This window comes from Hyperoodon ampullatus (genome assembly GCF_949752795.1).
Source record: "Hyperoodon ampullatus genome assembly, chromosome: 10".
In the NCBI taxonomy this organism is placed as follows: Eukaryota; Metazoa; Chordata; class Mammalia; order Artiodactyla; family Ziphiidae; genus Hyperoodon; species Hyperoodon ampullatus.
In genome coordinates this window covers 95793693-95816858 of record NC_136923.1, presented here as the reverse complement: position 1 = coordinate 95816858, position 23166 = coordinate 95793693, and the positions used below count along the sequence as shown (strand labels likewise).

Below are 23166 nucleotides of genomic sequence, written 5' to 3'. Positions count from 1 at the left end.
TCCATTAGACTTGCTTAATTTTTGTAAGTCAACAATCAGTCCTAATGAATCTGCATCACCATGAGGCAGCCCCATTAACCCTGTTCTCTTACTCATTAGAGGCACCTGGGCCATGTGAGCAGGAATGAATAAACTGAGAATTCTAGAACTCTTGAGACTTGAGAGTTTTAGCATGTTCTCAGTGTCCGTCGTTCTGTTGACATTTTTGAAAGGAAACAGACAACAACTTGAAAGGCACCGAGCAGGGCTGGTAAAGAGTGACAGTGGTTACTGGTCCAGTAGATACTGGAGGAAGCGTGAGCCTGGGCTGAGGCTACCTCTGGGTGCACGATCAGGGAAAGATATGCAGAAATATTTCTGCTTTGGCATTTGCTTCCATTTGATCAGGAAAATCATAATGAACTTGGAGACTATTTGCCTTATGCGTTTTCTCTGTTCTTTAGCCGGATAGAGGGAAGCCCTCTTGCTCTCCCAAACTCCTCTTCTCTTGTCATCTTCATCCTTCTTATCTCCAACATCAGTATGCACAGTGGCCTGTATCCCAGGGTCAGGAGTTGTTGGGTGTCAGCTTCCCTTCCATTCTGGAAGGACAATGCCCAGCAGAGCTGGTTACATAACGAATATGATCTGAGATAATGATTCTCAAAACGCATCCTTCTTGGAATAATGGCTGACCCCAGAGGAAAAAGGTAGCGGAAGCAAAAAATACTGTCTCCTACTTTTCTAAGTCTCCATCAGTCACCTCTCCAGCCATCCTGGCTCCAGGAGTCAAATGTTAAACATTGCGTGAATCATCCAGTCCTTGTGCATAAGGTACCTGTGATTAGGTACCCCACAAGTGCCATTGGAATGAAGGATAATCAACTTCTGTGATAGCTGAGCTTCACAGTCTGACAGTCACACTTGGGTAATAATGGCAGCTGCCATTTTTGGAGAAATTTACAATGTACCATTTAGTCCTATGAGGTAGATACTATTTTCTTCATTCCTTCCTTTTCATAGAGGAGGAAAATGAAATTCAGAGAAGTTAAATTACTCAGTCATGGTGACGTAGCTAGTAAGTCCAGAGACAGACTCTACCCATTTTGTTTTACCCCAGAGCCCTCCTCTTAGCCATTAGTTTATACCATCTCTGCTAAGATACCTATTCTTAAAATTCGTAACAACGGAATCTCTACTAAGAGATCTCCGTTGTGAGATGCTCTAACATCTCTACTAAGATACCTATTCTTAAAATTTATAACAATGGAATCTCTACTAAGAGATCTACTAAGAGATCTCCGTTGTGAGATGCTCTAACATCTCTACTAAGATACCTGTTCTTAAAATTCATAACAATGGAATCTCTGCTAAGAGATCTAAGAGATCTCTGTGTGAGATGCTCTAACATCTCTACTAAGATACCTATCCTTAAATTCGTAACAATGGAATCATTAGTTTTCTTTGGGTTTTGTTTATTTATTTTTTGTTCTGGTTTGCTTTTCTATTTTCTCTTTGGTTTTTAATCTGTTTAAGAAATTAGAAAATCTGCTTTGTTTGTATAACTCAAAGATAAAAAAAATTGTCCAGTCTTTTGAAAATAAGTAATGTTCTTAAGGCACTCGATTATAAAGAGTTTCAAAGAACATGCTAGAAAGAGACAGTCTAAGAATCAAGAATGGGGCCAATCACATGGGAAGCACTTGACCACAGTTAGAAACCGATAGCTCAGCAAAGAAAGGGAACTCTTTCTGATCCTTAGAAACAAGTCCTTCTGCTATTGTGGATGGGCCCAGGGTATAGTTGCACTGTCTTTAGAACCTGAAATACAGGGAAGCTTACTGTATTAGAACTGGTTGATTGCTAGTTTCAATGTTATGAAGTATTTGCAACTGCAAATTTCCCTGCCAGACAGCAGCCATGCCCCATGGTATTTTTTCAGCCCCAGCACGTGTCTAATGAGAATCCTCTATGCAGAGCTTGTCAAGGTAAAACCAGTATTTCTATTTAGAGCTGTCTCTCTAGTTTTTGTTTGTTTGTTTGTTTGTTTGCTGTACGTGGGCCTCTCACTGTTGTGACCTCTCCCGTTGCGGAGCACAGGCTCCGGATGCGCGGGCTCAGCAGCCATGGTTCATGGGCCCAGCCGCTCCGTGGCATGCGGGATCCTCCCGGACCGGGGCACGAACCCGTGTCCCCTGCATCGGCAGGCGGACTCTCAACCACTGCGCCACCAGGGAAACCCTGTCTCTCTAGTTTTGAGGACAGTGTCTACAGTGGGCTGTTCTATACCCACATTCTGATCTGTAATTTCATTAGGTTTCTCTGTCCCCATTTCTCCCCAGTATATCCCACCCTACCCTCCTTGTTCTCCTCTTTCAGCTTCCTCTCCAACCCTCCAAAATCATCTAACTACTTTTGTCTCAGTCCTTGCCTTCCCTCCTGGTATTCTCCTCAGAAAGTGCAAGAAAACTGATGATTAGACCATTGAGACCCTGGACCTCATCTGTGCTTTTAAACGGAAAAAATGAATCATAACCCAGAGGCCTCATAAAGAGGCTTAAGGTTCACAATCTCTTGATAACTGATATTTTGAAGGAATGGGAAATTTGTCTGAATTTACTCTTTATACCCATTTCTCCATAGTATTCCGGTCTTGATTTTCTTTTCTCAAAATGCAGAAATTCTTTTCTTAGTGCATTGAAGGACTATCTATGGATTAAAACATGATTAAAAGGATGCTTTCTGCTCTGACATCTATGATCAAGGCAAAGATTGCAACAAAATACCTTTCTTTTTTTGGAGCTCTGTTAGGTTGGAGATTTAATTCACTTGGCACTTTTCTTTTTGCGGTGAAAACACATAATATAAAATTTACCACCTTAACCATTTTTAAATGTACGGTCAGTAATGTTATGTATAATCACATTGTGCAACAGATTTCCAGAACTTTTTCATCTTGCAAAATTGAAATTCTGCCTATTAAAAACACCCCTTTCTCTCTCATCTCCCCTTGGCCCCTGGGAACCTCCATTTTACTCCTTGTTTCTATGAATTTGACTGCTCTGGGTACCTCATACAAATGGAATCATACAGTATTTGTCTTTTTGTGACTGGCTTTTTTCACTTAGCCTAGTGTCCTTAAGGTTCATGCATGTTGTGGCATGTGACAGGATTTCCTCCCTTTGTAAGGCTGAATGGCACTTATATTTTGTGTATTTTTTGCACTATGAGCAAAGTGCTCTTCCAGCCCTGATGTAATTTACAAAAAGTGTTTTCTTATCAGAGTTGTAGATGGTTGTAAGCTACAGAAAATGTTTAATGTGAAGATGTATAAACATGGTTCTAAAGAAATTCAAATAGTAAGAGATCAAATCCTTTGGGAGGAATCCGGAAAAGCACCATGGAGGAGGATGTATGTTTAAGACAGGCCATAAAGATAAACAAAATTAGTAGGGATGGGTGAGGAACTTGCCAGGAAATGGGAAGCAGGGTTCACAGAGGCACATGCATGCAAGGCATAGCATGTTCAAGACATAGCAGACAGCGCAGCTTGGCAGGGATGTGGGATTCCTGTAGGGAAGTCAAGAAAGATCAGGCCAGCAGTGGGTTGAGGGTTAACTGTGGAGAACCTTGAAAGCCACAACGAGGGATTTAACTTTGGAGGAGGAAGAGGGCATCTTTTGTGGACTTTTAGCAGCATTTGCTTGATTTCAACCAAGCCTGTCTCCTTGATGTTTGGATAAGATGGATGCTACTGCTGTTGGATGGATTTACAACTGGATGGCTGAATGTAACTGGGGCTGCCCAGCATCAACCTGAAATTGCAGAGGGCACCAGGCGGCTGCCCTTGGCTCTTCCTCTTGGACATTATTTCAGTGTCCCAGGGGTCAGTTTCCCCGGAGGTGGGGATTTAGTCTGCCTTGTTCCCTGCTGTGTCCTTAGCTAGTGCTGTTCAGCAGCAGGACAGGAGGCCATGAGAGTCATAGAGCCCCACTGCAGAGGCATTGAAGGAGGAGCTGGATGATCATTTGCCCATGAGTTCATAGCAGGACACTTGCTTCTTTAGGAGAAGCTGTGCACATTGTTCTCCAGCTCTGAATGCTGCTGAAAATGAAATCTGATTCTCGTGGGTTCTGTGGTGTCTGAAGGAAACATGATAACCTAGGTAGAAAAGCAACTTCCCTTAAGGGTAGCAGTTAGAACACGACAGTCATCCATCGGGCAAACTTGTGGTCCAGCCTCAGGTGTCAGGGAGTACACTCGGAATTTCACGGGGATATGGGGATACCCTGCAGATGGTTAGACCAGCTACCACCGTCAGTATAAATGCAAGAAATCTGAGTGTGTCCTCTGACAGTGAATAAATATCGTGCATCAGATGGATGTAGGGTTAGAGATGAACTGTAGCTGTCCTCATTTGCCTTCATAAGATTTATGGATCTAGGGACTTCCCTGGTGGTACAGTGGTTAAGAATCCACTCTAGGGACTTCCCTGGTGGTCCAGTGGTGAAGAATCCGCCTTCCAGTGCAGGGGACGTGGGTTGGATTCGTAGTCGGGGAACTAAGATTCCCACATGCCGTGGGGCAACTAAGCCTGCACACCACAACTACTGAGCTTGTGTGCCTCAAATAGAGCCCGTGTGCCACCAACTACAGAGTCCAGGTGCTCTGGAGCCCATGTGCTCTGGAGCCCATGCACCACAACTAGAGAAGAGAAAAGCCTGCATGCCACAACTAGAGAGAAGCCTGTGCGCCACAACTAGAGAGCCCACATGCTCTGGAGCCCACGCACCACAACTAGAGAAGAGAAAAATCCGCACACCACAACTAGAGAGAAGCCCGCGCACTGCAACGAAGACCCGAAGCAGCCAAAAAAATAAAATAACATAAAACATTTTTAAAAAAGAAAAGAAAAGAATCCTCTCTAGGGCCCACATGCTGCAACTACTGAGCCCGAGTGCTGCAACTACTGAAGCCCGTGCGCCTAGAGCCCGTGCTTTGCAACAAGAGAAGTCACCGCAATGAGAAGCCCACGCATCGCAAGGAAGAGTAGCCCCCGCTCGCCACAATGAAGACTCAATGCAGCCAAAAATAAATAAAAAATAAATTAAGACTTAAAAAAAAAAAGATTTATGGATCTAGCTTGAACTTCTTGATACCTTCACCATGAATGTACTACCTCTTAATCGGGATATGCTCTAAGTAGTATTTCATTGTATGTGATCTAAATTTACTGCATAAAACTTCACAGATAGATCCCCTGGCTCCCGTGTTCTGAGACCAGGCGAGCATGTGTATGTTTGCCTCCTTGACTTTGTGATTTTGATTTGACTCGCTCTCAGCTTTTGCCTGGATGCTCAAGATAGCAGTGCTCCCTGGTGGGCACCGTCCAATCCAGGCTCCTTTCCGTTGCCCATTCTGGACCTTCTTGCCTGCCTTTACACCTGTCTCGTGGAAGGCTCGGGTTCAACCACCCAGTTATCAATTGCCTGGCCATCTCCTTGCCTGGTCTCCCTGGGAGCACTAGCACTAGTCTGCATTGCTGCAAAAATAAACGATAGAATGTGTTTTGATCAATGACTTACAATTTCTAACAAAATACTGATCTTATGAACAGGTGTTTGTTCTTGGGATTATAGGGCCATCTGCAGTTTTGACTCTTTGAAAGCAGTTTCCCGACAAGGAATAAGGTGTCGTTTGACTTTTACAAAATCGAATGTAGTTGTGGCAGAGCTGACATGCCCAAGTGACCCAGTTAGCTGGTGAGCCACGCCTCCACTGCCCCGTGTCACCATCTCAGGGAGGCACTCACTTCCCTACTTGCTGTCATCTCCCCAGGTGGCCTTGGGAAGGGTCCATTTAAAAACAAAAATGAGTCTTTGTGGAAAGTGGCTCTGAAACAGTCAGGTGCTGGTGATGCGTATATGATGATGGCCCTCATTTTAGGATTCTGGAAGGTCTCAGGACACAATCCCCACTACGTCAGGTGCTTGCTGAGGTTTCCGTGCGCTGGGCTGGTCAGTCAACACATTTTTGCCTTTCCAGGCATCTGGCCAATAAAAAAAAAAAAAAAGGCCAGACTACCTTAAAATCCCCAGGATGGCCCAAAGTGATCGGTGGGGCTCCTATAAGCACCTTTCTTATAGCCAGGGGAATCTGATTCTGTGGTTTCGTGGTACTGGACTCTTATTTAAGTTCTAAGTACACTTCTTACAGACTCTTCATGTCCTTGGATGGATGCCTGTATCTATGAAAGGAGATCAGAGATTCTAACCCACTAGAACCAGGTGGCAAATGACTGAGAAATTCTTACAACACTTTTGTTCATTGAGATGTTAAGTGCTACTATCATTGGCAAGTGTATCTGAATCGTCTATTATAAAGTTATAAATCTTCTCCAGCTTCTACAGCTGTTGTTAACTTAAAAAGTCAGGAGAGGGGCTAGGGGTGTATTCATTTAGCCCAGACTCATTCAGTGTATAGACTACAGTCCTCTGGCACCAGTCTCAACTACAGAAGTAATCAGGGGTTTTCACTTTCTTGTATGGAGTCCTAAGCCAGAGGTGTGTCAGGTTTGGAAATAGAGCCCCCTTGGCTTTTCTGGCTCTGACGTAGTTTGGGTTTATTTTTCTTGTTCTCTGGCACTGGTTGGTTTTGCTCTTTCCACTCCATCAGCAGAGACAGTTTTATGAATATACTGCACCTCGATCAGTCTGGCTGCCAACGACTCATCCATTTCTAAGTCAGCAAGCAGAGAGCTTTGGCTGCCAAAGACTCATCCATTTCGAAGTCAGCAAGCAGAGAGCTTTGCGTGTGCCCCAGCAGGAGCAGCCACTATCGTTATAGATGCAAGAGGTAGTGTGTGTCCTCCCATAATCCGTAAATGTTGTGCATCAGAGAGAGGCAAAGTATTGTATTCAGGGAGGTGCTATCAAGGTAAAGAAGGCTTTTTTTTTCTTTCTTTCTGCGGTACGCGGGCCTCTCACTGCTGTGGCCTCTCCCATTGCGGAGCACAGGCTCCGGACGCGCAGGCCTGATCAGCGGCCATGACTCACGGGCCCAGCCGCTCCGCGGCATGTGGGATCTTCCCGGACCGGGGCACCAACCCGTGTCCCCTGCATCGGCAGGCGGACTCTCAACCACTGTGCCACCAGGGAAGCCCCAACAAGGCATTTTTAATCCGTGGATTTTTAGAGGTAAAAGTACCTGGGTCCCAAGAAGCTCAGCTAAATTTCTTAGCTAATGCATCCCAGAGAATCCAGGTTTTCTGACTCCTGGTTCTGCATCCTTCTCCGCCAGCTCAGTACTGATGCAGGACTGTGTGCATCGGAACGGCACGCTGAAACCTGGACAACCTTGCCTTTTTCCCTTTCCGCAGTGCCATGTTGCAAACATGGAAGACTTCTAGGATGGTCCCTCGGAAGCCTCTTTGCTCTGCTACTTGATTCACTTTCACCAGGTTTTTTCACCCACTTACTTACAATGGAACCGCCACACACTCTGTTGATTTCTCGGCTTCTCTCTCTCCCTCCCAGGCTGGGAAGCATCAGGTGAGGTAGACTCTCACAGGGAGAGCAAGAGTCCTATTTGTACCGCTGCAGATGTATGTCACACTTTGCAATTTACAAAGCATGTCCACATTATCTTGTCTGACCCTCACAATGACCTGTGGGAGAAGCCCGGAATATATCATATTATTATTATTTCACAATGAATTAACACTACATTTGTTGAACTCCTGTTACATATCAAGGACTCTACTGGGGTTTGGGTTTTTTTTTTATTTTTGAATTTTATTTATGTTTTTTATACAGCAGGTTCTTATTAGTCATCCATTTAATACACATCGGTGTATACATGTCCATCTCAATCTCCCATTTCATCACACCACCACCTACTGTGGGTATTTTATACTCAGGCCCTCTGCTAACTTGTTTGGGGATTTTATAAACTTATGAAAAGGTGCCCTTTGGCGAAATGAATTACACAAAGCGGCCCCTTCTTCTTGGGTGACTCAAAGCCAGACCTCAGGCTGTATTTCAGCCCACTTATCCCCTTACATGGAGGTTGTGTAGACGTTAATCTGTTCACTTCTCATAACAGACCTATCAGGTGGGCAGTGCTCCCTTTCTAGAGATGGGAAAACTGAAGGTCAGAGAGGATAAATGTCTTAGGCGGAGCTACAGGGCTTCTTGGTCTTAGAGCTGAGATTACACTCCAGCTCTTCTGAGTTCTAAGCTGGTGGTGACTTCTCCAGACCATTGTACCCTCAGCCTGCAGCAGAAGCCTCTAGCAGGCCCCGCCCAGCCCTCAGGGAGCAAGCACCAGGCTGCCTGTCCTCCGGGAGGCCCTGGGCACTTGTCATTTTGCCGATGGAGGGAGCAGCCTCTTCACAAAGTGGCGGCTCTTAGAGGATGGTTCTCGACTTGATTGTGTACTGAGTCCCCTGGGGACCTTGTCGTGATGCAGATTCTGAGTCAGGAGGTCTGGGCTGGGCCCTGAGACTCTGCATTTCCTCCCAAGAGGTTCTGCCACAGCTTTTAGTCCATGAACCACACTTTCTTTGATTAGCAGACCCTTTGTGTAGGAGAAACTGCTCCCTAAGCTCTACCTTTTCCCGCTGCTCGAAAGACATGGTGAGAAGGAAAACCAGCAAATGTTTACGGAACATCTACTATGCACTAGGCCCTGCTGGTGAACAGGTGAGGAAACAGCTCCACCCAGTATGACTTAATTAACACATCAGGTCCACCTACTGCAAATAAAAATTAGCAACAAGTCAAGAAAAGTGAGATGGATTAAATCCACTGTCTATGAAATGCTGTGGTAAAGGGAAATCGGGGGCCGTGAGAGCTCAGGGGTGAGCTCCTAAACCAACCTTGGGGAGGACGGATGGGCTTCCTGAGGAAGCAGTTCAGTAATGATGAAAATGATAGCAACGAGAATTATAGTTACTATTTATTGAGGAACCAAGTGTCAGGCACTGTGCAGCCCAGTTTATGTACTTTATCTTATTTAATTTTCACATGAATCGCGTGATATGTTAATTCATCACCATTTCACCGATTGGAAAACTGAACGTCAAATAGGTTAAGCAATTTGCTGATGCTAACAGAGCTAAATGAGTGTGATTTTATAGTTGATCTTTTATGTCTAGTAGGACAAATTTTAGTCATCATGTTGTGCTTCTCCATCCTATAACTTGCGGCACTTTCTTAAAGTGTGGTGTCCACCTAGGTCAGAGTGATCTGGAGGCTTAGTTACAAAGCAGATCCCTGGGCCTCATTGTCAACCTGCTGCATCTGAATCTTTGAAAGTGAGGCCCAGGTATTTGCCTCTCCTGCTGAGGTTGATGTGGAATATGGTCTTCAGTTTGGCTTTGAAGGGTGAGTGCAATGTTGACCGTCAGGGAGTAGCAGATAAGGCCGGGAAGAGGGATGAGCGTGGTTATTGGGAAACCCTGTGTGGAAACTGGCCTAACAGGATGGACCAGAGTGAGAGACACCTGGTGGAGTGGGACAGGGATGGCTCGGAGTGTTGCCCTTGGACTTGCAGTGTCTGTTGGAGCCGTTGGGAGACTTCAAGCATGACCTGTGTTGTAGGGAGACGTTTGGTACAGGATGGGGATGGATTAAAGGGCTGGGACCCAGTTGTCAACACAATCAAAGGAGCTGAGGTCCCAGGCCGGTGTAGTGGTCAGGGGGCAGAGAGCACAGAAGTTTGAGAGGGATGGACAGATAAAGAGCCAGAAACGCAGAATAGCAGATCACGTGCAGCTGGTTCCGAATCCTGCTTCCAGATCTGTTACGAGGAACGACTTGGTATTAAGATGTCATAAGGGGCTTCCCTGGTGGCGCAGTGGTTGAGAGTCCGCCTGCCGATGCAGGGGACGCGGGTTCGTGCCCCAGTCCGGGAAGATCCCACATGCTGCGGAGCAGCTGGGCCCATGAGCCATGGACACTGAGCCTGCGCGTCCGGAGCCTGTGCTCCGCAACGGGAGAGGCCACAACAGTGAGAGGCCCGCATACCACAAAAAAAAAAAAAAAAAAGATGTAATAAGAATATAAAAATAGGTCTTGCCAAGGTACTGCCAATCTGAGCTGCCCAGGCTCTCCTCAGTTATCCACATGTTATAGAAAGATGGGGGCTGCAGAGCTAATTCTCTGAAAGTAGACAGTTTCACTTGACTTTAACCTTTTTCTTTATTTCCTCTGTACCAAATCTACTGAGCCAAAAATTATTTGACATGATTCACTTTCCTTCTCTGCCCCTATTTAATTGGTGACCGTGTGCAGTGAAACAACCAGAAGAGAGATGCAGGTAGGAAAGGAGAAAAAGGGGTTCTCCATGGGCCCTGGCATGTCTTTCTTAGAACAATGAAAGGAACCACCTCCACTAAATTGATCCTGTTGGTCATGTCTTCCTTGCCTGTTTTGTTAGAATTCCTGGCATCCACTTGGTCCACTTTTCTGGTGATGAAGCCAAGTAAGTTTTGCTGTGGTAGTGGCAAGAAATACTGCGTGTGCAGGAAGTTATAGCTCAGCGAGATGGGTGGAATCCATCAACGTATCACTGACCCTTCTTAGGCAGACAATTCCATGCTGCCCTCCTGGCTCTGCTTTCTTCTGCCCAAGCACATGAGTCCCTGCTGCCTTAGATAACCAGACCCACAAATGAAGGAGTCGTGGGTTAAGGGTCCCTGGATGAAAACCCTAACACTTCAGGACACATTGTACTTGCTGGGTCTGCGCTATGGCTTCCAAGAGCCACAGGGGCATACCCTTCAGTAACAGGACCCAGACAGGGGTGCTGAGTTTCTGCATCTCAGCCACTTTGTAATTAGCACTGCCTGCTTTGGTCCTAAACGTGGTGACCTTGTGTCCTGTGCTTGGAGGCTCATAGGAACGGGGTGAGCTGTCAGGGAGGGAGCCCTTGGTTTTATGACTGGTTCGCACTTTGTCGTTAGGGGAGCGGTCTTCTCAGCTCCCTGGAATTATTAGGCTTTTCTGTCTCTCAGCTGTAGGATCAGCAGTTTAGTGTCCACGTACCCACAACTGCATGATCCTAAAATTTCCATCAATTTTATGCATTCTCCTAAGAGTTTCTTTTTCTGAACAACATGTGAATTTATCCCGTAGCAGAGCATCACAGCTTCGGCTCATTCTGTAAACATGTTGAGCCTCTAGCTAGGTGAGCTGGGCACTGTACAAGATGCTGAGGCTATCATGACAAATTATTCACGGTCCTTGCTCTGTGTGGGAGGAGAAAGCTGCGTAAACAGGAAGAACTCTTCAGAGTCCAGGGCTATCATCTGTAAAAAGTGAGAAGATCATAGTGTGACATCACTGGCTTGTTGAGGGGATTAAGCTGGTGAGATAAGAAAAGCACTTAGAACACTGTCTGGCTCATGGTGGGAGGGTTGGCAGTATCTATCACTGTCATCATCATCGTCACCATGGTTGTTGGCACTGACCTACCACATGCCCACAGTGAGTCCCATGGCTGCAGAATAGGGGGAGTGATGTAACCCATCAGGAAGGTTCTCAGTGGAGGTAACATTTGAGCTGAATCTTGAAGGGAGAGTAGGGATTGACCCAGAAGACAAACCAGAGAACTGAGGGCAGGTAACCAAGGCTCTGGGGTTTGAAACATCAGGTGGTTTGGGGAACCCAGCAGTTCAGGAGTGAGGGTGGTTACCTGGGGTGATGGGGAGAAAAGAAGGCCAATCCAAAGAGAAGGAGGGGCCTGGAGCGCCCTCCTTGGGCTTCTCTGTGAAACAGGAAAGGAAATCTGTGGAGCTGAGGAGCCTCGAGGCCACCAGTGGAGACACAGCAGCCATTCTGAGCATGTGAGGGACAAAGGCCAGCCAGGGACTTAGCTGAGGAGGGAGACTGAGCGTGGGTCAGCAAGGAAGTAAAACGCACAGGAGGAAAGCAGGACGTGTCACAGGAGAAAAGGTGCTTTTCAGGTGCAACAGGCAAGGTTATTTCTAGCCGGGGGAACCAGCACAGACTCTATAGAGATAAAGTGGGGACACAAAGAGGCCTTGATGATGTGTCAGGAAGTTGGGCTTTATTTCCAGGCCATTGGTAGGTTTCAAACTGAAGAGCAACAGGATCAGATGTGTGCCAGAAGAATGTCATTCTGACACCTGACATTCTGAGCCACACTCAGGCAGATAGCTGGAAAAAAATCGAAGGCCTCAGAGACCAAGAGGCAGGAGCCTGCGGTGCTCCCGGCATGGACAGCGGGCGTGAGGTCACACACACGCCCCACCTGCCACTGTCCTTCTGGCCTGGCTTCTCCCAGGTGGCCTACAGCCCACAGGACTCAACCATGGACCCGCAGTCCCCAGGGCTAGGTGACTTTTAGGAATATGAAGTCCAGACAGGGGACTACAGGGTCATCCCAAAGACACCCTGAGGGCTGGTCTGTCTGACCTGGAGCCCCCCCCTTAATTTGGAGCATCTCTGGGAAGTTTCAGTGCCACCGTCACGGAACCAAGGGGTGGGGTGGGTGCAGGTGCCATTAGGCCCCCAGAGTGCCTGTCGGAGCCTCCCTACAGTGGGAAGAGCCCACCGTGGATGCCACGTGAGTGGTCAGCCCAGCCACCGTGCTCACGCCGAGGCCCGGCACGGGGCACCTGAGCTGTCTCTGTGACCACGAATCCTAGAAAGCCTCCTCTCCGGTGGGACGAGCATTCCCACGTGAGGGAATTAAGGTTGGTGGCGTTAAAGTCACCTCTGGAGGAAGACACTCTTAGTGGACTTGAACCCAGGGCTGGCTTCTAACCCCGTGCCCGTTAGAAAGCGCTAGCTGAGAGGGTATTTCCACATTACAGTGGCGCCGTTGTCGGTGTCGCGCACGTCCTAGCAAAGGTCTCTTTGAAGGTGCTTGGGTTTCCATAGGCAGAAGAGCGCATCCCCCCTTCCTGCTGGTGAGCTTCAGCCTGGCAGCTGTGTGACACACGCCACCACCGGCACCTGGGTCCCTGAGGGCCCTGGGGGGCAGCGTGCTTCGGGCAGGAGGTGAGAGCTGGCGGGCGCTTGTTGAGTCGCGCTCACCTGCCGGTTCTTCGGTTGAAGCGTTGCATCTCAGGGGCCCGCCTCCGGGACCACGGTCCCCGGGTGGGCACCTGTGGCGCGCTCCGTTTTTTCTGATGCCCCCAAACTCACATCTGCCTCTCGCCCTCCTTCTGCTGCAGATCCTGGCGCCCCTGTGAAATTGCCTTGTCTGCCAGTGAAGCTGTCGCCTCCGCTACCTCCAAAGAAAATCATGATCTGTATGCCCATGGGGGGCCCAGACCTCTCCCTGGCGTCCTACGCGGCCCAGAAGAGCGGCCAGCAGGGCGGGGCCCAGCACCACCACACCGTCCTGCCCTCCCAGATCCAGCACCAGCTGCAGTACGGCAGCCTCAGCCAGCACCTCCCTGCCACCACCGGCACCCTCCCCATGCACCCCTCGGGCTGCAGGATGATAGATGAGCTGAACAAAACGCTGGCCATGACCATGCAGAGGCTGGAAAGGTAATGGAGGGAAGGGGTGAGGGCAGGAGAGGAGGGCTTGGCGACCCGACCATGACCAAGGAGTGGGAAGGCCACACCCACTTGGCGGGGCGGGGTTCGGGACGGGGGTGAAGGTAAAATCAGACCAGAATCTGAATGTCAAGGAGAGGATGGAAGAAAAAACTGTTGCCAGTTGCCAAACTATAGAACAGTCATGTTTATCAAAAAGAAAAAGTAGTGCATATGTATACATATGAGTATGCGTGTGTGGGTGGGTGGTTAGATAGATCGTACATATTGTGCTTCTGTAGACCTTAACGTGTTTTGGAAGCAGGTACACATCATCATTAATGTGGTATCACCTAGGGCAGGGAGACGGGGAGAAAAGCTTTTATTTTTATATTTTGTATCTTTCTGTACTGCTTAATTTTTTACTTCGTGTATATTACTTTTATGATGTAAAAAACAATGTGAATGTAGAATAAGAAGAGATGAGGGCTGGCAGGGCGGTGGTGGAATAACAGAGGGAAAAGTGGAGAGGTACGCCCTCGTTTGCCGATGGAGGAAGCGGCAGACATAGTCTGATTATACGAGTTTGAGCCTCAGATATTTACCAGCAACTGGTGAACTCCCCTCTTTCATCAGAATCTCCCTCCAGTAGCATTGCAGGGAGAACTGCCGAGGGCATTCCAAAGGCAGGCCTGCAGCAGAGACCCTGACTCCCCACCACCCAGGGAGATCTCTCGTGCTGGTTCTGGATCGCTTGCCTGTGCGTGCGTGTGTGTGTGTGCGCACGCGCGTTCAAATACCACCTTGCTTGTGCCCAAGAGGTGGCTGAGATTTCCCAATGACTCCAACCCAGTCTAGTTAACTGGGTCCTGCAGACCAGATAGGAAAACTGCAGCCTGGAAAGCACGCAGCCAGTCACCAGGCAGAGAGCCAGGGGCGAGATGGACACAGCCGAGAGCTTCCTGTTGTAGTTTCCTGACTCTCAGTGGCTTTTCCCTCTGTGTCAGCCAGGTATTCTATGTTTGGAAAATTAATGACTCCAAGAGAAGTTGTTACCACTAAGAATTCTGACTTGAGAGGTTCACGTTAATATCTCCCTTCACTGAAAAAAAAATGTATTTGGCCATTGCCATCGTTTTCAACTACTGTTATTGTTAATGAGGACAGTCATAATTTAAAATTTGGTGGCATTTTTTAGTCTATTATTAATACATACCTTTATTATTATCTTAATCCTCACATCACCTCGGGAGACTTGAGTCAGCAAAGAAACTAAGGAAGGCTGAGTTCCCCAATGCCAGCTACTCAAACTTGGTGCCCATCTGCAGAAATTGTACAGAAATTGAGAACAAGCTTTTAGATACCTTCATAGAAATTTGACAGGATAATTTTGTGTCTTATCATAAAAAGGGGTTTTATTTGTCATGCATTATTAGTATATTTTTGAAAGCATCAGTTTGTGATGGATTAAAAATTAAAATATGTAAATCAACCAACCGACCAACAAAACTGGTCCCTCCCCATAGACAATTTTTTTAACATCTTTATTGGGGTATAATTGCTTTACAATGGTGTGTTAGTTTCTGCTTTATAACAAAGTGAAAAAGTTATACATATACATATGTTCCCATATCTCCTCCCTCTTGCATCTCCCTCCCTCCCACCCTCCCTATCCCACTCCTCTAGGTGGTCACAGACCATGGAGCTGATCTCCCTGTGCTATGTGGCTGCTTCCCACTAGCTATCTGTTTTACATTTGGTAGTGTATATATGTCCATGCCACTCTCTCACTTTGTCACAGCTTACCCTTCCCTCTCCCCATATCCTCAAGTCCATTCTCTAGTAAGTCTGTGTCTATTCCCGTCTTACCCCTAGGTTCTTCATGACCTTTTTTTTTTCCCTTAGATTCCATATATATGTCTTAGCATACATACAGTATTTGTTTTTCTCTTTCTGACTTACTTCACTCTGTATGACAGACTCTAGGTCCATCCACCTCACTACAAATATCTCAATTTCGTTTCTTTTTATGGCTGAGTAATATTCCATTGTATATATGTGCCACATCTTCCTTATCCATTCATCCAATGATGGACACTTAGGTTGCTTCCATATCCTGGCTATTGTAAATAGAGCTGCAATGAACATTGTGGTACATGACTCTTTTTGAATTATGGTTTTCTCAGGGTATATGCCCAGTAGTGGGATTGCTGGGTCATATGGTAGTTCTATTTGTAGTTTTTTAAGGAACCTCCATACTGTTCTCCATAGTGGCTGTATCAATTTACATTCCCACCAACAGTGCAAGAGTGTTCCCTTTTCTCCACACCCTCTCCAGCATTTATTGTTTGTAGATGTTTTGATGCTGGCCATTCTGACCGGTGTGAGATAATATCTCATTGTAGTTTTGATTTGCATTTAATGATTAATGATGTTGAGCATTCTTTCATGTGTTTGTTGGCAATCTGTATATCTTCTTTGGAGAAATGCCTATTTAGGTCTTCTGCCCATTTTTCGATTGGGTTGTTTGTTTTTTTGTTATTGAGCTGCATGAGCTGCTTGTAAACCTGGAGATTAATCCTTTGTCAGTTGCTTCGTTTGCAAATATTTTCTCCCATTCTGAGGGTTGTCTTTTTGGTCTTGTTTATGGTTTCCTTTGCTGTGCAAAAGCTGTTACGTTTCATTAGGTCCCATTTGTTTATTTTTGTTTTTATTTCCATTTCTCTAGGAGGTGGGTCAAAAAGGATCTTGCTGTGATTTATGTCATAGAGTGTTCTGCCTATGTTTTCCTCTAAGAGTTTGATAGTGTCTGGCCTTACCCCCATAGACATTTTGACAAGCACTGTCCTAGGTAGTAAGTCAAGGGGCCGAGCCTTCAAGCCTGGATCATCCTCCTGCAAATCCAGAACTCTTTTGACTATAGCACAACTGCTTTCCTAAAGACAGCTAGCAGTGAATGTAATTTACTACCCTCACGTCTCCTGTAACCCCCAGTATATTTTTGTATCTCTTCCGGAGATAATATGCATCTGAAAAAGATACTCATGAGAGCATATTAGTAGGATATTGCTAAATACATTTGCACCTAAAACATGCCATTTAAAGTTTCCATTGAAAGTACTAACCAATAAGTTATGTGATATTCCTCAGTTCAGTAATTTCCGTGTGTATTTATAGAATATTTCAGTTGAGTGTAGACCAATGAATAGGTCTGTTGGACCTACACTGGGTCAGGTTCTTTATTGAAATGAATCAAAGACAGCAAATGGGGAAGGAAAGGAGATATTGGGATATTGCAGGTGGAGGAGATTGGAAGAAGGGAAGCATGGTCTTGGCAGCTGAGCCAAGGCGATCTCCTGTGCTTTGTGTCACCCCCAGACCCTCCTTACCTCCTGTCTCCCTCCCCACCAACCGGAGGCCAAGGCATAGTGTTGTTCTGGTGGACCAGCCAGGACACAGGGAATTAATGCCTACATCATCAAGATAGCCCTACAGAGAAAGCGAGGTCTTCTTGCCAGACAAAGACTGAGAATGTTTCTGAGGATCCACGTCGTCTTCCAGGAGTCCTGGAAGGATCTGGGAGCAGAACAGGGTCCTGGGCCACCTTTCAGTTTAGTGCAGGAACTGCCACTGTCTCCAGTGATGTCACCTTTCTTTTCACTACCTGGAAATTCTCCCTCCTACCCGTCAACATGATTTCACTCTTGTTCTGACCAAGTTTCATCCAGAAAGGATGATTTCTTTTTTCTCCTGACAATTTCCAGTGACCCCAAAAAGCACTGCAAGAAGGAAGGAACATTACTGAATGCACAGGCATTCTGCCCGCAAAGAACCTGAGATCTCATAGAACGTTCGTACCCTACAGGGTGTTAGTCCAGACCCATGGTCTGATCCTGGTGAAACATTGTAGGTAATGCAAAAATCGAATGATGATTTTAACAGCATGAATGCCTGACTTTGGACTATAAATTTGAATAAATAGTCATCTTGTAATTGAAAGGGACCTTTAAGACCGTCAAGGCAGCCAGCCTGCTGCCTGTTGTAGCCTTTCTGACGATTTGTCCTCTGGTCTCTGTGGGAATGGGACCCTCCCTAGGTTCCAAGATAGCCTGCCCCACTGTCCAGAAGGTCTCATTACTACGAAGTTCTTTCTTATGTTAAGTGAAAAGTGTTACTATAATCCCTTGTCCCAGTCTTATTTCTAATCTTCCTTTCCTGTGAGAGGCTTTCAAATCTTTAAATATAGTTACTGTTCCCTTTATCTAGTGGCTTCTCTCTTTCAAGCTGATAATCCCAAGTTCGTGGAATCGTCTGTTGAGATGGTTTCTAGATCCTTTACCATCTTGTTCCTGCTCTCCCAAGATTACTCTAAATCTGTTTTGACTTGTATGAAGACGTTCTTAACTGTTAGCCCAACCTGACCCTACTTAATGACATTGAAAAATCACATTCATTAGTTACAGTGCTGGCTCGCCAGATTTGGGGGGAAGGAGGGAACCAGAGACCAGCTTCTGCGTTTATCAAAGTCACTAGGCAGCATGGCCAGTCTGGAGGCAGCCCCTGCCTCATGGCTGAGTACATGGGCTCCAGAATCTCATTGCCAGGGTTTCAGTCTCAGAGATACCACTTCTTTTTTGCCTTTGATTCCTCATCTTTAAAACAGGGATAGTAATAACACCACCAACCTCGTCAGGGTTGTTTGTGGGGAACAAGTGACAATATACATCAGTCGTCTTATTACGTGGCATACAGTAAGTGTCCAATAAATGATAGTGAATGTTAAGCAGAATTCTTCAACACACAGAATTGACCTTCAGTTCCCCTAAAAGGCATATTGCAAACAGATTTGATCCAATCTTGTTGGAAATTTCGTGTCGGTTTCCTGGAATTAGATCATCTTCATTTATTTTCTCTTCACTGATGAGTCACATCTTTTTCGGAGGTGACTCCACAGGGGTGGCCCTAGGGTCTCCTTCCACAGCAGCGTGGTTGCCTCTCAGGGCCACCCCTTCTGTCCTGGTCCTCAATTCTTCAACAGCGACTTGGGCTTGAGCCTGGCGAGGACCCTCACTCTTAGCTGCTTTTCCTCCACCAAGGAGAGAGTCATTGAGCCCGTCCCAGAAGAAGAGCTGGGAAGCATGGGGGTGTGGTATGAGAGACCTCCCCCGCCGCTGCTGCAAACCAGTGTTCTTGCCTTGCCCGTTTGGTGATGGAGAGATGGTGCTGGGACGTGTAATGTACCCGCCCAGTAAGTCGGGGAAAGAGGGCAGTCAGTAAGCATGGCTCTGCTCAGAGCTCCTAATCTGGCCCTTGGGAGCCAGGAGCAGGTCAAAGCCTCTAGGAATCCAGGCCCTGGCAACAACCCTGGCGCTGCTGGAGGTGGGAGGGAGCCTGACTTCTGGGTCTCTTTCCCTCCTCTCCCTGCCAAGTGTTCTGTGACCTCCTCATCCTCAGAATCTTCTGAGCTTGCTGCCCTACTGGGTGGAGACAGGGTCCAAAGAAGAAAGGAGGATGTGTAAGAGGCAACCCTTCTTCGTCCTCTGGGGTACATGAGCTTGACTTGCTACAAATGGAGAGAACAAAGGCCTCTGGTTTTTAGTTTCCATTAAAGTATTAGAGAAATGTACATATATTTCTATAAATTTTTACGTCTTTGATATGTCTGTACAATCCGTTCCCTCTGCCCTGAAGCCTGAGTGAGCACATGAAAAAGCTCTGAGTGTGTCCCATTCAAAGGCATTAGTCAATTAAATGATTAAAACTTGAAAAGAAATATATTATTCAATGTTTATTTTTAGTATCTGCCATCAGCTCTGTGATCTAGGTGGCATCCATCCTGGAATGCAGACTGAAAATCCTGATCAGACGCTCATTTTGTTTCCCACCTTAGTTCAGTTGATCAGTTCTGTGTGCTCTGGTTTCCAGCTTAGTAAAATGAAGGTGGGGTGTGTACACATGTGGACCCTGAAAGAATTTCAGGAAGAGTCTTAAGGGAATGCACTTTAGACAAGTCTCTCCCTTCTCAATGATAGGCGACTTCGTGCTTGCAGTGGCTCGTGCCAGGCATCTCGGGGTCACCCTTGACGCCTTTCTTTCTCTCGTACCCTGTGGCTGATGGGTTAGCAGGTCCTAAGAGGTCTGAGAATCTGTCTAGGCTGGGCAACCTCCCACCTGCTCCTGCGGCCCCGCAGTCTCAGCCCCGCGGTCTCAGCCCCCGCGGTCCCACCTGGTTTGCTGGGTCCCTCCTACCTGCTCTGCTGCTTCCACTCCTGCCCCCTCAGTCTGCCCCCTTAGCATGACAGTCAAAGAGATGAGGTTTCACGAAAATCTGATCATGACTCTTCATTCGCTAGGGTCACCATAGCCAAGCACCCCAGACTGTGGGGCTTAAACAGCAGGAATTTACTGTCGCACAGTTCTGGGGGCTGGACGCGCACAGTCAAGGTGCTGTCGGGGCTGGTTTCTCCTGAGGCCGCTGTCCTGGGCTTGCAGACGGCCGTCTTCTCCTCGTGTCCTCACGCGGTCTCTCCTCTGCGTGTCTGCCTCCTCATCTCCTGCTCTGATAAAAACACGAGTCATTTGATTAGAACCCACCCTACTGACCTCAGTTTAACTGAATTACTCCTTTAGCACAGTCACCTCTGAATACAGTCACATTTTGAGGTGCCGGGCATTAGGATTTAAGCACGAATTGGGTGGGAGTGGAGTTCAGTCCATAACAACATGCACAAACGCTCCTTGGCTTTCCGGTTCACAGAAAGTAAAAAAGCAAAGTCCTTGCCTCAGCCCAGAAGCCCACCACGGCCTGGGCCCCTGTCGGCCCCACGACTACATCGGCTGTCCTCCACGTTGCTACTCTCTTCCTACCACAAGGCCTGGACATGCTAGGCATCCTCCTGACAAAGGGCCTTTGCGTTGGCTGTGCCCTCAGTTGAGACTGCTCTTCCCTCCAGTATCCTAAAGTCTCCCTCCCTCCCCTTCTTTGAGGCTCTAGTCACCTCCTCAGTGAAACCCTCCCTGATTGCTCTATGTCAAATCACAACTCTCCTCCCAACACAGCCTATTCCCCAGTCCCCCTTTGTTCTTGCGTACATTTTTCACCATCTAACGTTCTACGTTTGCCTTTTACTTTCCTTGTTGCTCTTTCTTACCTAGTAGAACATACAGTCTGCAAGGGTGAGAACCACTTTGAATGAATGAATGGATGAACAAATGAATGAAGAATGAATGTAGAGCCCCTAGTAGCCACTATGGTATTTCCTTATTATTAACCCACTTTGTCCTGATGGATATTTAGGTTGCTTCTGCTGTTCTTTCTCACTTTTCAGCTTTGAGTTCTCACAAGACACACATTATGTAAATATTAAGTGGTGTTGATGGTGGGGCAACCATGTCTTTAACCTTTTGTATTAATTTTGCTCGTGTTCCTAAAATTTTTGAATGGTTCCCTTTGTCTGGAATTCACCCCATTTTGCAAAGAAAAAATTCTGCTTATTTTTCAAGACTTTATTAAAATACCACATCCTCTTGTGATCGCTTCTCAGATTCCCAGAGGAAGCTCTGCCTGCACATCCTCCTCTTGCACCCACTGCGTCCTGCTGTGCGTTTCTTGGTGTATTCTCTGTTAGATGGGGGCAGGAGCCATCCTTGCCTTCCCACTCGACTCCCGCCCCCCGAGTTCATCACAGGACCCATGATATAGGAAATACTCAGTAAACATTTCTTAAATGAATTTTATCCAAAGTTCTTATGATCTTTGAAATAGAAAGGTATTTTAATCTGTGAGCATAATTAATGCTTTTTTTGGTCCAGTTCTATTGAGATATAATCGACATACAGCACTGTATAAGTTTAAGGTGCACAGCATAATGATTTGACTTACATACGTCATGAAACAATGACCGCAGTAAGTATAGGGAACATCCATCATCTCATGTGGGTACAAAATAAAAGAAGGAGAGAAAATATTATTTTCCTTGTGATGAGAACTCTTAGGATTTATTCTCTTAAGAAACTTATGTAGAACATACAGCAGTGTTCGTTATATTAATCATGTGGTACATGACATCCCTAGTACTCGTTTATCTTATAACTGGAAGTTTGTACCTTTTGACCGTATAAAGATATAATATTATTATCGACTATATTCCCCATGCTGTACATTTCATCTCCATGAGCCATTTATTTCGCTACTGGAAGTTTGTACCCCTGAATTTCCCTCACCTGTTTCACTCATTCCCCCACCCCTTCCTCTCTGATGTTATATTGGAAACTCCCTTAATGATGGAAATAGGCTCTAGCAGTGGGTACACTCTTCATCCCATTGCTCAGTTGTGCCCGTTGTGTTTTGCTTTTGAAGATATTAGAAGCAAAGAAAAAAGTTCATCCTTTAAAGTTAAACCTAGGTCTTTGCTTGTTGTGATGTCAAACTAGAGTTGAAGATGCTGTAACTTTGATTACGAGCGCTTCCCATTGAAGCTCACTGTCCCTTATTTAATCCTCTTGGAGCCTAGCCAGCATATATGATATAGTTGGGGACAACGATCGTCTGTAGCTCCTCCAGCAAATTGCTGAGTTGTAGAGATTTATCACTGATCGTTCAGCATCTTTGGACTGAAACTAAAATTAACTTTCAGAGTTTTACAGCAAGGTCTGGAAGATGGGAACAGCCAGGCGAAGGGTCAGGAGAATGAGGGGGACACCCTAGGCAGAGTAGAGGAGGGTGTGTGTTAGATAGTAAAGCAGGTAAGGCCCCATGGAAAGAATAATTGAAATCTCTGGGTTTAAACTAAAAAAGCCAAATATTGAGTCCGTGTCACTATTATCACTTAGGTATATCAACAGCCAATTGATATTTTTAATGTGTTTTATTTTCACCCACTGGGTTTTGGTTTAGTATCATACATTTAATTCTAGAGAGAGAAATTTACTTCCTACATATGAGCCTTAAAAGTGGACAAATAAATGACAGTTCTGATAAACTCATTCTTCTTCTACCTTTTCCTATCCCAGAATCCCTGAACAGTTAGATTAGGAAAGCTCTGACATTTTCCAGGAGAAAATTTAATCCCAGGAGAAAATTTCATGCAGTCGCTGAGGCTAAGGATTTATACACCTTGAGTGAAAAACAGGCCCAGCAAAGAAAAAGGAAAGTATCGGTGTTTCCTTAGCAACCGGAAGATCAATCAACAATTTTTTATTGAGCACCTTTTCTGAATGGGGCTCTGTGCTTGGCACTGGGGATACTGCGGTGAACAAAATGTAGAGGGCGGCTGCCCTCGGCGTGGCTTAGAGTCTGCTGGGAGTGTGACCTGGGTGAGTCAGTGCCAGCAAGGGAGCTGGGGGGAGGGGAGAGCACAGCAGGGGGTCAGCTGGTAGGTGGGCTTCTCTGGAGAGCTGCATTTAAGCTGAGATCTCAAAGATAGAAAGAACCAGGAGAAGATGGGGGAAAAGGAATGAGAGAATATTCTAGGCAGATCAGAGGAAGGAATGATACACTGTCTCCAAACGGGTGATGAGATTTTTAGGAAGAAAAGGCAGGAAGTTGACAGTTATTCTCCAGCTTTGTAGAGGGACAGTTATAGAGAATGAGAGAAATGACAGAAGATTGTAGTCTGATGTAAGGAAGAGCCTGGGAACCATTGGAGAGAATACAAGAGATCTTTTAAAAAGA

At 46.2% G+C, this 23166-nt stretch overlaps 1 protein-coding gene across 1 annotated transcript in view; it reads left to right on the top strand.

Annotated features, from left to right (window-relative positions):
* Positions 1-23166, top strand: part of LOC307059234 (phosphatase and actin regulator 1-like) — a gene marked incomplete at both ends in the record, with an annotated part of 514568 nt that overhangs the window by 475693 nt on the left and 15709 nt on the right. The window contains one exon of the mRNA XM_079713047.1: positions 13184-13505. Within this exon, the coding sequence (XP_079569173.1) occupies positions 13184-13505 (322 nt within the window). The remainder of the gene's footprint in view (positions 1-13183; positions 13506-23166) is intronic.